At 37.0% G+C, this 16,253-nt stretch overlaps 1 protein-coding gene and 1 pseudogene across 3 annotated transcripts in view; one reads left to right on the forward strand and one right to left on the reverse strand.

Annotated features, from left to right (window-relative positions):
- Window positions 1–2,410, forward strand: part of psd2 (pleckstrin and Sec7 domain containing 2) — a 41,524-nt gene extending 39,114 nt beyond the window's left edge. For both annotated transcript variants that reach the window (XM_079891999.1, XM_079892000.1), the window contains exon 15: window positions 1,287–2,410. In XM_079891999.1, coding sequence (XP_079748125.1) covers window positions 1,287–1,493 — 207 coding nt within the window. In that variant the 3' untranslated portion in view covers window positions 1,494–2,410. The remainder of the gene's footprint in view (window positions 1–1,286) is intronic.
- A 2,118-nt stretch (window positions 2,411–4,528) lies between these two features.
- Window positions 4,529–9,206, reverse strand: LOC307170869 (claudin-5-like; annotated as a pseudogene). Its single transcript has 3 exons — window positions 8,674–9,206; window positions 6,873–7,571; window positions 4,529–4,540 (listed from the first exon to the last, which is right to left on the reverse strand). The product of its transcript is annotated as a claudin-5-like (transcript).
- Window positions 9,207–16,253: the final 7,047 nt, after the last annotated feature.

Consider the following 16,253-nt stretch of genomic DNA (forward strand, 5'->3'; position numbering starts at 1 on the left):
AATAATAAATTATCATGAATAAATATACAGTAGTGGCCAAAAATAATGTTTTTAATGACCCTACAAATTCGATTAAACCATCAAAATATGAGGAAAATATGTTATATATTTTTTAAATATGTGGTAAGAACAAAACACTAAACTTGGTTAAGATATTTGTCTGAAAAAAAGGAAAACTACAGCTACAGGTTTTATTTTACTATGCAAAAAAAAAAAAAAAAATGCAGAGAAAAACAAAAAGCATACATTGACTACAACATAATTACTTATTAATATTTTATTGTTTCTGTCTTTGTTCAGAATTTCTTTGTATGACAGCTTGGCCACACAATTTGGCATGTTTCATTGTGTTATCAATATGCAATATGCTTATAAGATCTTTAATATATTTGAATAAAATTTGAATAAAGGGTGAAGATGCCAATTTTCTTAGGCCAGACATCACTTTTGGCCACTGCTGTACAAATATAAAAAAAATTACATTGTTTGATTTCAAGGACATTTTTGTTCACCTTTGTGCATAAAAACCTATATTGGGTTTCGTAATCTGGGTCATGAAGCAAATTCAGTTGAGAACTGCTAATCTAAATGACATATATACAGGGTTTGAAATTAACTTTTTCACTCATCGGCCAATTTGGTTTAAAAAAAGTTACTGGCCATTCAGAACTTCTACTAGCCAAAAAAAAAAGAAAAAGAAATGAACCAGATTAACAACGTAAAGTTTTAGATTTCATACATTCATTTCTTATTAAAAAAAATCCTGTCATCCAGCATCTCCTCCCTTCCACTTTCATCCTCATCATTTTCACCAAAAATGTGTTTTAGGTGGACAGATCTATACAGTACAAAGAACATAAAAAAAAATTAGGATGTAGGAAATAACAATGTCTTTTCTGTCAAGCGCACCGTTATTTGTTGCCTAGTGACGTGTGTGTTCAAGTAAGCCAGATATGAGCAGATTCTGTACAATACACTGTATTTAATATGTCATGATGACTCACGAGTTCATTATTTGCGCTAAATCTGCACAGAATCAGATTTTGCCCTAATTTGGCTCACACAAACTTCCCCAGCAAAGCGAGTAAACATAATAACACGCCAAATTGGCTAGTGATTTGACAGCGTTACCCGCCACATTTGATTTTTACCCTGCATATATATATATATATATAACATTTTTGCGTATACCACAGAACTACTCAGTGCATATTTGTTTTGCCAGCCAAAACCAATAATTTGAATTGAAAACTAATTTTAATCTTAATTTTTTTCTCTGTCTACAGAAATGTCGCTATGAGACGTACGTCAGCCTCCTGCAGGCCAAGTTCAACGTGGGAAGTGACGACTTGGATAAGATTGAAGCCAGTCTGTTCAGCGGGGAGGGGAAAGAAGGTTACCTGCGCAAAACTCAGTCCAGCCCGTCAATCAGCCAAGGTCAGGGGGTCAACGGACGGGCGGCTCATAAACACGCCCCAGAGCACAATAGCTGAAGAGCCTTTTCTGACCCCTGAACTCATGCGACACACTCACGTCTGACCACGACTGCAGTGGGGTCAGATACGTGAGACAGACTCGTTTCGCGAACGGAGAGAAATACAAACGTAGCATTATAATATCCTTATCATTTCAATGTACAGTAAATTTATTATGACCATTATATGTATTATTAGTATTATTACTACAACAATAAACATAGTTAATAATGCTATGAACATTATTATTTGCCAAATACAAAAAATGAGGAGACCAAGACTGTATAAGTGGGAAGAAACGACAACACTGCATATAATGTCAAGAGAAAGTGAACTGCGGCATCACAAATGCGTTTTGGAAGATGAACCGTGACATGCAGCCATGTTGTGATGCCATTTAGAACTTTATTTAGATTTCCTTTAGATTAAAGGGACAGTTCACTCACCCACATTGTTCCAAGCCTGTATGATTTTCTTTCTTTTGTGGTAAGATGTTTTGAAGAATGTTGGGCAACATCAGACCCCATTTATTTTCAACATATCTGAGACATTTTCCAAAATATCGTCTTTTGTGTTACGCAGAAGAAAGAATGTCATACACATTTGGAATGACATGAAGGTGAGAGTTTCATTTTTGGGTGAACTGTCCTTTTAAGAACCATGTTATAAAGACAAAAAAGACATGACAAAGGAGCAATGTGATGGTTTGAGAATTTACATGTAAAGTGTGTCATTTTTTCCAATGTTAAAGTCTCAGTTTAATATGCGGTGACAACAATGACTGAAGGAAATATTTCCCCAAGATAAGTTTGACAAGCCTGAAAATAGTTCAACCAATAGCATCAGTTTGGGGCGGGACTGTCAGTTTGACTGGGAGCGTTCTGAACATCTGTTTGAAAAGTGGCGCAGAAATGACACACTTCACCTTTAAATAATTCATGACATCACTTAGCAGTGTTTTACACTCTTTATGACATCACAATGTGTATTTCCCAAGGCTTTGTGCGGTAATGGTCTGGTTTAGATGTAGCATTTGATGTACTCGTGAGACGTTCACAGTATCGGCCTCATGAAGTAGCCAGTTTAAGGGCTTTGCCGCACGCCGAGGTGCATGTAAAGATTCATGTGGGCTGTCTGTAGTGTTATACAACTACCCCCTTGTAATTATTTATTATGTTATATTTATGAATTGTACATTTATTTTCTCCTTTCGGAGCCAATATAGCGGACTACGGGAAAACGGATTAGTTTAACCCACACCATTGTTTTTTTAAACTCTTTTAACTGAGGAGCTGATGGTTGATAATGGACCCATGGATATAATGGATGTTGAAAAATGCAGTGTCTTAACACGGAACAGGGTATGGGACAATGTAATTGTATGCGCACAAGTGAGGAAAGTTAAGTTTGAGTCTGAGTATGCAAAACAGTGAAGAAGAGGAAAAACTTTTCGGACTGAAAGCGACACCCTCATTTTCTCTATTCAACGGACCACAAAGCCTCTATGTGTCTCTATGTGCCTGCAGAAAACTCAACCTGGACTGATTATTGAGCAGCAGGACTGCAAACAACACACCATGAACCTCCCGGCCTCTTCCTCTGAATCACTGTAGTCAACCCAAACGTCTCAACCCTGGAAAAGTGTCACTTTTGAAGAAGATAGTTGTTCATGAGCCATCAAATAGGACTCTGAAACTCAACGGTACAAACTTTGATCAAGTGCAAGTAGATTTTTATAGTCCTGTTGTAAAGCATGAGGACATTGAAAGTGAGAGAATGAGCTTTTGGCTCTTTTATGCTTTATGGATGTTGGAATGATGTAAGAGCTGCAATTTTATACATTCTTAGTAATGGCTTTCGTAAAAGGACCTCTATAGCCTACTTTTCGCTTTGGCTGTTGTGCTAACATGATTTTCCCGTTTAGGGTAGAACTCGACGCTGTTGTAATAAAAGATTGTGATGATTATTTCACCATCTCCGCCTGCGTGGAAGGAATCTGTGTGTTTCATGTCATTTAAAGACTTATTTCTGCCACACAGGTTAGTAGGAGCTCATTTGCTAAGTGTTTCATTAATCATTTCTTATAAAACAGCTCTGGTATATCTTTCATCTCATATCTAATGTCTTTATTCTAATCCAAAGTCATAATTTTCTTGGTAAATTCTATTACATATTACTATCAACTAAGTCTACGGCAAAAAACTCTTCAAGTCAACATGAAAAGTTAACCCATTTTATTTCCACTTGGTGATGTTGGTCGAAAAGGAAAATAGTTTTAGAGGAACTACTGCACTAAAGAATCACCCAAAATAAGACAAGGAGTAAGTGTTATGAAAGTAAATAGGGTTCATTTTGATTTCATGTTGACTTTTCAGGTTAAAATGCCAGTGTAACTAGAGTGCTGAAGGAATGGGTCCTAAAACTTACAAACAAGTTCACATTTTTGCACCTCCGGTTCCATCGTCCAAAGTCAATGGGGTTTTTGAATGGTATTTTGGTTAAAGGAATAGTTCATTTAAAAATGAAAATTCTGTCATTAATTACTCAGCCTCATGTTGTTCCAAACATGTAAGACTTTTGTTCATCTTCGGAACACAAATGAAGATATTTTTAATGAAATCTGAGAGTTTTCTGTCCCTCCATTGACAGCTGCACAACTGACACTTTGAGGCTTTAAAAAGTTCATAAAGATCGTAAAACTAATCCATGTGAATTGAGCGGTTTAGTCAAAATTTTCTGAAGAGACTCGATCTCTTTATATGATGAACAGATTGAATTTAGGCTTTTATTCACATATAAACATTCATCAGCGAACATATACAGAAGCTCAATCGAACCTCTTGTGGAAGCTCAAACGTGCTGCGTAACACGAGAATAAACCTCATTGGTTCTCGCACGTCAAGTGAACATGCTTGAGCTTCTGCTTACCACAACTGATGTGTGAGTTGATCAATGTTTATATGTGAATAAAAACAAAATTCAATCTGTTCATCATATAAAGGATCAAATATGGATTTACGATCCCTTTATGAACCTTTTGAAGCATTTAAGTGTCAGTTGTGCAGCTGTCAATGGAGGGACAGAAAACTCAGATTTCATAAAAAATATCTTAATTTGTGTTCTGAAGATGAACGAACGTCTTACAGGTTTGGAACGAAATGAAGGTGAGTAATGATAGAACTTTCATTTTTGGGTGAACTATCCCTTTAAATGCCTCAAATAAGCTCTGTGGTTTACACAATATACATATTTTTATGTTTTATTCTACCACATAAAATACATCAGTAATACCCCATTCATGATTTTTTTAAAACTTTTGCATGTCTTGAAAAAAGTGGTTGCTAACAAATGGCATACTGTAGCATGACTACAGAGGTTGTCGTGGACATTAAATGTAATCAAACCGAACAGGAAATCTATTCGCTAATCGCTTTTACAAACTCGTTACGAACTATAACTCAAACTTTCCTATTTGTAGATTTTAATTAAAGATTGAGAGTTGTCAGAAACATGGTGTAGTTCGTTTATAGCCAAACTTTAGCTATTCAGGCTACAAAACTAAAATTTTGTTCATATATGATGATGATCTTAAAGATTGCAATTTCAGAAATTTCTGGGTGTAGACTTGCATATTTATTCTTTCTAACTTTTCTTTCTTTCTGACTAATCTATCAATCTTTCTTTCTTTCTTTCTTTCTTTCTTTCTTTCTTTCTTTCTTTCTTTCTTTTTTCTAACTAATCTTTCTTTCTTTCTTTTCTTTCTTACCTATCTATCTTTCTTTCTAACTATTCTTTTTTCTTTCTTTTTTCAAACTAATCTTTCTTTCTTTTTTCTTTCTTTTTTAGTCTTTGTTTGTTTCTTTCTTTCTTTCTATCTAATCTTTGCTTCTTTTTCTCTTTCTTTCTTACTAATCTTTCTTTCTTTCTACCTAATCTTTCTTTTTTCTTTCTTTCTAACTAATCTTTCTTTCTTTCTACCCAATCTTTCTTTTTTCTTTCTTTCTAACTAATCTTTCTTTCTTTCTTACCAACCTATTTATCTATCTGTCTGATGGACTGTATTGCCTTCAAACTTTCTGGCTAGGCTTTTTCAAGCCAACTTAAAGTTTGCCAACAAACTTTTTTATGTAGTTCTAATATGGGATTGTATTGGAATGGTAAAGAATGTTGGTACGTGACAGGAGGGCCTCCACTCAAGGATAAAATATGATGAACAAGTCTAAGAATGTTCCACATATGGTTGAAATACTATCATTGGCCTAGAAAGATAACATTCTGGCAGTCAATAAAGGAGGAAGTATGCCCTTCCTTCACTGTCACACTCTGCAGCCACTCTGTGTGACTGTACGACTGCTGGCCTTTTCTTGCAAGAAAATGAACCTCATCAAAGACTTTTGGAAATGTCTGTCTCTTATTCAGTGATAGAATTTAGTTTGCCACCACACCTCCCTGAAGGTTCTCGAGGCGACGGTGAAGCGACTCAAATTTGGCCTTACTCGTAGCCCAGCCTCCTAGTCATACCATACCATCCTCCTCCTTATCCCTCCTCGATCTCTTCCTTCATGTCTTTCTGGATCCATTGTTCAAAAACTCAATAAACTGATTTGGGCCCTTTTATCTATTGAAGGATCCGAATGATGTGTGTTAAATTCTGACTCTTAGTGTTTCTTAGTTTCCACTAATTGTGTGCTAACTGAGCTGAAGCTGTGCTGCCTTGAGTGAACAATATTTAATGCTAGTGATTTCTAAATGACAACATGGTCTAGGCAATGAGAAATGAAGGGATTTGTGTGTAGAGTTTTGCAGTGACAGTTCAACAAATCTGACTCGTGTGTCAAAACAGGGAATAGTTTTTATAGTTTAGGGAAATGGGTGTGCTTTTTGATAAATGGCATTATGGTTTTGAAATTTTAGTTCAAAAGCCTGGTTATAGTGTTTAAGCAATCGAGAAAAACTAATATGAAACTTTTATGTATAAATGTTACTGCCGGTTTTTTGGAAAACTGATAGTACAATCTGCAAGTATATTAAAATGTTATTTCATGTATTACAATTGAATAATTAAAAAAAAAGTTAAACATTTGTCTTTGTTTCTTTTTATAGTTATTTACTAGTTTTTACTACTGAGACCTGATGAAATACAATAATTTGTACAGTTTTACAATAAATAGTAAAAGTGGACAACAAATTACAGTAAATTTCACAGTGTAAAGTAATACATTTTTATTGTATTAAAATATATTACTGGAGAAAAGACCATAACATTATTGTGTTTTACAGTAAAAAAAATACTATACTGTAAATAAATCAAGTTAATTGGTACTGTGAATATGAATACAGTATTTTTACTGTAAGTATAATTTATAACAGCTGCAAGTAAGTTGCTTTTTTTTTTACAGTGTAGGCTTTGCTGGTGGCAATGGACCGTGGCTGAGAGTACTTGAGAGTACGCTGTAGTTGTCCTCCTCCTTGTGGGCAGGAGCTACACAGTATAACTCCTCCCAGGATCAGCAGTGCAGCTGCACCCCATCCAATATAGAGAGAAGCTCCCATCTCCCTTCTGTTGGCAAATGGAAGCCAGGGGTTGTCTAAATCCCTAATGATGGTGATAGCTGACCAACAGACGGAGACCAGAACCAGCACTCCAGCGACGATGAACATTACACCACTAGCAATAGTCACTTTCACCTTTGTGCTTTCACCCTTGACAAAGCTGGTACATTTTCCACCAGCAGTTCCCAGGATGATCCCAAAGACGCACACAATGATGGCAATGACCACAAGTGCCCGAGCAGCCTGAAAGTCCTGAGGTAAGGCCAAGAGGGAGTCGTAGTTTTTGCACTGCAATTGTTCTGTGCTTTGACCCACACAGCCCATCCACAAGCCTTCCCAGATGATCATAATAACGATTCCAAAGACTGCTGAAACCTTCCACATAGGAAGGGCACAAATCACAATAGTTCCGATGAAACCAATAATTCCTAGGGACATGCCCAGGATCTTTCGACACATAGACACCATGTTTTCTTGTTTGCTCGCTTTCGTTGGCTTGAAAGTGTTCGCTCCTCTCTTTATCAGAGAAATGACTTCTGTTCCCTTCAGAGTTTTAAGATTTTCTCAGACTAAGGGAGGAGTCCGAGTTGGATTGGCCTGAAACCAGGTTAAAGTAAATTTTTGAGCCTGACCAGATTCCTCAGAAGGGAGTGTTGATACTGCGGCTAGTTTCGGCAAGGAACTGAAAAATGGCCTTGTCATAAATATAAATGAGCCAAGTCATCAACCGAAAGGATTGGGTAGGTATTAACCATAAGTCTTGTTGAGACTCAAAACAAAAAAATATGAATCTAAAAATAGAGCTAAGTATTTTGATGGCCGGATGAATTAAAGGCTTTTTGACATTATATTTTGGTTAGCTTTCTTTTCTTACTACTGTTAAAAACAAAACCAATGCTACACTGTCCATATGCATTTATTTCCTGCTTCGTGGCAGAATCCCTGGTACTTTCCAAGTAGAATTCACAATACGATTACATCAACGCTTTTCCGAAAATTAAGAGAGAAATATTCTGATGTTTTGATGATTAGCCTTCAGAATTTGCCATCAGATTTAAACTTATTTTTTAGAGAAAACATTGTGAAAGTACATTGGAAGTGTGCTGTTGCCCAAGAGTTTTTAAACTTGTATGAACTAGTGAGATATGCCTTAATTAATACCATCACAGTCTGAAGACATGATGCTAGTACATTATGATAAAAATACGTAATACACATGACAAATTACAGAACAATACAAAAGGTATTATTGTAAGCATTTTGTATATTCCCATCCATAAAAGCTGTAATACATACATTTAAGTATTTGGCCAACACTTTTATCCAAAGGGACTTGCTAAGACGACGGCATTTAAAGTATACATTTTAGCAGTTCAAACTTTCCCAGATGATCAAAGCCATGATGTTTCTAGTGCTTTGCTCCACAGTTTCTGCTACTGGAATACCAACATATAAAAGAACATCATTTTACAGAATTATCTCTTTTCAGAAGATATTCATTGCTAGGGAGATAGAAAATGTTACGCTATTAAATGTAAAAAATGTCTCAAGTAATTCTACAGATGAATTGTTGACATACAGTAATTAGATCTGTGGTTACTAGAGTGCATTTTAAGGCCAGTCATATGGGTTCTGCATCTCAGACAAATGATCTTGCTGAACTGGACCTCACAGCGGAGAACTTGGGGTTGTGTAGATGCGTTCTTGCTTTGGCGGGCAGCTCCAACAAAGTATTCCTCCTCCTAGTAAGAGCAACCCAGCAGATCCCCAGTCGATATACAGAGCTGCACCCAACTCTCTCCACTGGGCCTCCACCATCAACGGATTATAGAAGTTCTGTATGATCGTATTTGCTAACCATGAAACTGGGATCAGACAAAGAAGTCCAGAGACCATGAAGAAAATCCCTGCAATGATGCACGCCTTTGCTTTAGACCCTGGGTCATCAATACAGTTGGTGCACTTCCCACCAGCCATAGAAATGATGATTCCAAAGAGTCCGGTCAAAATGGAGATGATGATCATGGCCCAGCCGGCTTGAAGATCAGAACTGAGTGCCAGCATGGAGTCATAGATTTTACACTGCATTTGTCCAGTGCTCTGCACCACACAGTTCATCCACAGTGAGTTTGGTTGTCCTGAGTTGATGATTTCTGGAGAGCCCCTATGATTTCTCATTTGGCTGCTTACACTATAAACACGAAACAAGAGGAACTGACAAAGCACAGCAACACTTTGAGGTCCTTCAAGGTAAGTTAAAAAAATAACTTTTCAAAATGACCTTGCACTGACATAAAAAGCTATACTGTGAAAAGATATGGCATTTAGATGGGTGATTATGGTTAGAAATATTTAATGTTTTCTTTACCATTTTTATGATATAGGTAGATGATACAACAAACAAAATTGCAAGAAATTATACAAAAATGCACGCTAACCATAAATTCCCTTACGCTAACCCTAAACCTAACCATGACTGTAACAGGGAAAAAACTTTTTAAAATGATTTATGTACATGATAATAACTGTACTCTAAAAATGCAGGGTTGTTTCAACCCATGTTTGGGTCAAATATGGACAAACCCATCCGTTGGGTTTAAAAATTTTATCAAAAAATGGTTGGGTTTGTCTATATTTGACCCAAACATGGGTGGAAACAACCCAGCATTTTTTAGAGTGTGGATATCCCACCAAGGATGCCATAACTATTTGGAAATGTTGAAACAATATTTTTTAATTTTTTTTAATTTATTTTTATCTGTTCCAGGTTACAGGAGACTGGGGTTAGTTGCAACAACCTTTACGTTAGACACTTCATTCAAAAACTAACAGCTCTTTTGTTTCATTTGGGAAACATTGCCATTTAAATTGTACAATCATTTCCCAATTACCTACACCCAATTATCATGTGTGAAAACACTTATACATAAATTGTTCACTTATAAATCAAAACTCAGTGTTTTGAGAAGGAAAGAAAATATTTACCCCCTTGCATCTCTGTTTAGAGTGTAAATATATATGAATATGGGTGTCACGTTTTGGGTTTTGTTTCTTGTTCTTGTCATTGTCATGTTTCTGTGTCTTGTCATGTGATTCCCTGTTTGTCATGTGATCCTGCCATGTGTCTTGTCATTGGTTAAAAAATAATAAAATAAAAAACATCACTAAACTTACTTAAAGTCAACATGAAAAGTTAACCCATTTTATTTCCACTTGGTGATGTTGGTCGAAAAGGAAAATAGTTTTAGAGGAACTAATACACTAAAGAATCACCCAAAATAAGACAAGGAGTAAGTGTTATGAAAGTATATAGGGTTCATTTTGATTTCATGTTGACTTTTCAGGTTAAAATGCCAGTGTAACTAGAGTGCTGAAGGAATGGGTCCTAAAACTTACAAACAAGTTCACGTTTTTGCACCTCCGGTTCCATCGTCCCAAGGTCAATGGGGTTTTTGAATGGTATTTTGGTTAAAGGGATAGTTCGTTTAAAAATGAAAATTCTGTCATTAATTACTCAGCCTCATGTTGTTCCAAACCTGTAAGACTTTTGTTCATCTTCGGAACACAAATGAAGATATTTTTAATGAAATTTGAGAGTTTTCTGTCCCTCCATTGACAGCTGCACAACTGACACTTTGAGGCTTTAAAAAGTTCATAAAGATCGTAAAACTAATCCATATGAATTGAGCGGTTTAGTCCAAATTTTCTGAAAAGACACGATGGCTTTATATGATGAACAGATTGAATTTAGGCTTTTATTCACATATAAACATTCATCAGCGAACATATACAGAAGCTCAATCGAACCTCTTGTGGAAGCTCAAACGTGCTGCGTAACACGAGAATAAACCTCATTGGTTCTCGCACGTCAAGTGAACATGCTTGAGCTTCTGCTTACCACAACTAATGTGTGAGTTGATCAATGTTGAATATGTGAATAAAAACAAAATTCAATCTGTTCATCATATAAAGCAATCGTGTTTCTTCAGAAAATTTGGACTGAACCGCTCAATTCACATGGATTAGTTTTACGATCTCTTTATGAACTTTTTGAAGCATTAAAGTGGTAGTTGTGCAGCTGTCAATGGAGGGACAGAAAACTCTCAGATTTCATCAAAAATATCTTCATTTGTGTTCTGAAGATGAACGAACGTCTTACAGGTTTGGAACGAAATGAAGGTGAGTAATGATAGAACTTTCATTTTTGGGTGAACTATCCCTTTAAATGCCACATAAAATACATCAGTAATGCCCCATTCATGATTCACAAAAAAGTGGTTGCTAACAAATGGCATAGTATGACTACAAAGGTTGTCGTGGACATTAAATGTCATCAAACCGAACAGGAAATCTATTCGCTAATCGCTTTTACAGACTCGTTACGAACTATAACTCAAACTTTCCTATTTGTAGATTTTAATTAAAGATTGAGAGTTGTCAGAAACATGGTGTAGTTCGTTTATAGCCAAACTTAGCTATTCAGGCTACAAAACTCATAAAATTGTGTTTATATATGAAGATGATCTTAAAGAGTGCAATTTCAGAAATTTCTGGGTGTAGACTTGCATTTTTATATAGTTTACTAATCATATTCTAAGTACATTGTCTGCAATAGTGCATGTCTATAGCTTTGGGGTCACCTGGAAGCTAGATGCTAAACTGGATCTAAAGCTAATGTGACCCCACCAGACTAGCATTATCTTATCATAGTTCTCTGTTGTGACACAAATAACAAATAGAAAGATTGTTCTTCCTGTCTGAAGTTCCTGTTTAATTCAGAGGCGTACAAAGTAGGTTATATTAAAGCAATTTAAGTTTTCTAATAACACATTTTCTTGGGTTTCATGTGTTCCGTATTTGCTTTAACCAATTCAAGACATGCAGTAGTTCACCCAAAAATTGTCATCATTTACTCACCCTGTATGACTTTTTTTCCCTGTGGATCACAATTAAAGACATTTTTAAAGTCAGTGGGGTCCCAAATCAACAATGGATGATGGCAGAATTGCCATCAATTTTGGGTAATTTATTCCTTTAAAAAGCCACTGCAACTGAGCTGATCTGGATGTTAGAATTCAAAGACACGAAAACCAATCGCTGCCAGGGAGGAATGGATGATTTATTGCAATTAGTCATTTTCAGACACAAAGGCTTTCCAACTCAAGAACAACATACGTACCTGTACAAAAACACACTTGTTACCAAGAAACGTAAATCTGAATAAAATCGTGAGAACACGCAAACAGCAAAGGGAACAAACGGAGGATGCAGAGGAGGAGGATGGTTGTGGCAATGATGAAGAGTAGAACACGGTGGATTTCTAAGCCAATTTAAGCACCATATTCATGTTATAGGAAAGGCAGAACAGAATACCTTAGAATGGGTACACACATGAGAATAATCATCACAGTATTTTTTCATTAGACATTTTAACCAACTAAAGAAAATAACAGTTGGTGCACTACTTAGTCATCATGCAATTTACTTTAGTAAACCTTCTGTAACACAGACAAAATAGACTTCAATATGTAGAAGAACTTCATAGATTTCTGCCAAACAGCAATTGTCACAAAGCCTGGAAAGTAATTATAGAATCTTTGAATGTGAGGTCACCTATCAAAAATAATATGCTGATTTTTTTTTGATTTTCTTTATATATTTAAAGTGCAAGTATTTTATCCATTTGATTCAATGCTTTCTGTAAGTATAAAATACAAAGGAAAAAAAAAAAAAACAGCAATATGCTTTTTCCTATATACATTTCCTGTGCATATAGGAATACATATATAGGAACCATATGCATATTTATATATTTAATTCTATATATTTATATATATATATATATGCTATCTTTTTTTAATAAAGAGGCGCATCATATGTAACAAACCATATATACACACACATCACAGGTCATATATATATTTTTAAGTACAACACATTTGATAGGGAATAAAAAGGAAATGGTTGGTGGGATATGTGAATACCCTCCTTGTGCATTGACCCTCGATGCAGGACCCATCCCAGACAGTCCGCTTAATACGCAAAACGCTCACAGTTACATGCTAAGCAGGTCGAAGCCTTGAGCTTTTGAGACCGAAGGACCGTGAAGTATGAGAACTAACCCAAGTTCGTGACTGGCCGTGGTTTAAGATGGAAGGGGAACCGTATAATCGCACACGCACGCGCACACACACACACACACTTTCATAAGATTAACACGTAGATCAAGTTAAAAGGTCTTCGCATATTGGAAACTGCAGATACGCGAGGGCTTTCAGCAGTATGTGCAGCTCCGTTAGTTCACAAATCCACATTCCACTCATTAAGGTCAGGTGACGTTAGGATCGGCACCACTAATTGGAGAATAGACTAAAATAGAGTCAGAGTACCATCTTGTTTTGTTTTTTTGTCCCCACAGCCTGTTGTGCATCAAACCAATACTGGTCTTTGCTGGTGGAGAGATCGAACACTATCAGACGAACGTTACGAGAAATTCTTGGCTGAACGCTGCCACCTGGACAGGATTGAGCCATTTAGTACCCAATAGCACCTTCACGTTTGACTTTAAACATGTGCTCATTCCATCGAGGGCATCATCTGAGAGCAAAAGCTTCTTTCCGAGGGCGCCTTTTTTTTTTTTTGCAGATTTACATTGTTTTGCTCTAGAAAACATCCTTCAATGTTACTTCCAGTTTCGATTTCTTTAGATTTCACACTGTGGCACACATCGAACAGTTTTCGTAATCGGTTCCGGGCAGTGATAGGAAAATAGATTTGCTTACCGGTCTCAGAGGAAAAGAAATATAACAGTGTACAAATAGCCAGGACAAAAGAAGCATGCCGTTTCAGATTCAGTCTTAAAGAGATGCGAGGGCATATCGAGCAAGACAAAGTGCCTATGTACGCTTTAATATTGTGCAGTGGTAAACAAGAGACCAAACGCACCACAAGAATCATGTCGGCCTTGATCCCCTATAGACTTCCTCATGTGCTCAGCACAAAACGGGCCTTTAGCATGGGGGTCTGTGGCTAGAAACCCCTAAACTGTCTGTAGGCTGGTGGCTTTACTAGTTACAAGAACCTTGTTTTTACAAAACCCCACATATCCCAGTAGTTGTGATGTCTGGGTTTGACAGCAACAGGCTTTTCACCACACGTCTCAGCAATAGTAGTGAGTTGGCTTACGTCAAGAGGGTTTGAGGAAAAAAAGGTCTTTATCTTGAACAACTTTCTTCAGATATTTGATCAAATAAATAGTTATGAATATCTCTGAATGAAGCATTGTGCATTTAACATTGGCTAGAAAAAAAACAAAAATACTAGAAACCGAGTTTTAAACTACTCCAACCACCGAGAAGCTTAAGTGACTACATCAATATTTTGAGGTCACACAAAAGGGATCACGCCTGATTGGCCGAGAGCAAATTTGCCGCCATATGCGAAGGTGCTTTCAGACGGTCCCTGTTTGTGGTGACCGGTTAGGTTACTCGTATAAACCCTAAACTTTGACTCGGGCAGTCAAAAAGGTTAGTTTAATACGCTGAGAGATGTTTATTTATTTTTTTGTCATTGAAGGGGACGAGTATCCACACACACAGAATGACGATGTCACGCAAGATTCAATCCCCTCGCAAAATCCTATCCCCCTCGGACCCCAAGAGGTAGCCATCTGTAATGCCTGTTCAAAAACATGGCATTATCATCTAGACACTCAAAATAGTATTTCTGGAAGTTACGTTAACATTCTAATCAATTGGATTAGAAGATTAGCTTCACAAAGAGCTGTAGCTTCGGTTTCATAATATGTTTGTGTGAAAATTTGAAAAGACATTGTTATATTTAAATAATTAGCTCAACATCAATAAGTGATTTTTAGGATTTCTAATCAGGCATTGAAAAGAGTACCCATTTATAATGTCTTTTAGTCAATATAGTTTTGCTTTGGGGGTCCAAAGGGGGACCTGAACCTACAGGGGAGACTGAAGTTTGCGCAACATCGCCATTGGCACGCAGCCTACAATATATTGCACACGATACTGAAGTGTTAGCACTGTAACTTTAATGAGAAAAGTAAAATCTCAAGGTGCGATGTGACGAGGTTGACAACAAACGAATTCAGCAACTGATAAGTAAGACCGGCAGAAGAAAATCCCACGAACGGGGATATTAGCACCATACAAAAAATTCATACAGGCTACTGCCTCGGCCGTAAGTCTACTAATATAGGCCTACATTAGCATAACGCTGGGCTGTAGCAAGAAACATTTCACAACCTTATAACGCTGTTTTTGTTTTTTTTACGCAGCTTTTTTTTCTTTTTTTTTTACCTGTTAATTTTTTCATTATCTTTTTTTTTTTTTTTTTTACAAGGAGCAGACCCCCACCGCCTTTAGGTGACTACTGCTGTATTCACATCGTGTCGGAATTACTACGCATTTCTGACAAATCCAGTTTGCGTCTTTGCCATAATTTGGAAATTTTGCCATCGATGACAAAACCGCACATGGATTGATTTTGGCATTGAGTGCTGCCATGAAAACGACTTGTAGAATTTAAGTAATTACGAGACGACGTGAACGTAGCACGTCCATGTTTACGTCAGCGCTGTTTATGACATCATCGTTCTTTTCCCGGCAACGTGGAGGGCCGAGAGCCCCGTGAGCCTCTTTCTTTGATTGGCTTGTCTAAGAAGTCATCGAAGAAGCACCACGAGTGGTACAGCAACAATGCCGTTGTGACCCCGAACGACAAAGAAAGACAAACAGCGATCAGAAAGAAAATGATCGGACACGTAAAGCATGTAAACGTGTGGAGAATATAAGGCACCAGAGTTGTTTTTTGACGTTGTAGAGGATGCTCCGCGCAGGTATTATCGCAAGTCACACTAGTGGACAACTTCTGTTTGAGTACCCCCCCCCCCTCCCACCCCATCCCAAAAAACAAAACAAAGAAAAATTCCCACAGAAAACGTGGGCAATTTCATAAGGATCTAAGTACATCTGATTCACAAAATCATAGTTTGTATATCTAAGTTAGCACTTCAATGAAACCATCTGCCCAAATGTCTGTGGGCATGGTGCAACAGGGTTCGTATTTAACAGGAACAAACGTCTACCGGTCGTTTTAGCAATGCCTTCGCTGTGCGGCTACCGAAGAACACATTGCATGACACGTGCAAACAATCTCTTGCTTTGTGTACAGAGTTAAAAGGCAAATGAGCAAACA

The sequence above is a fragment of the Squalius cephalus genome (assembly GCF_949319135.1).
Source record: "Squalius cephalus genome assembly, chromosome: 14".
NCBI lineage: Eukaryota > Metazoa > Chordata > Actinopteri > Cypriniformes > Leuciscidae > Squalius > Squalius cephalus.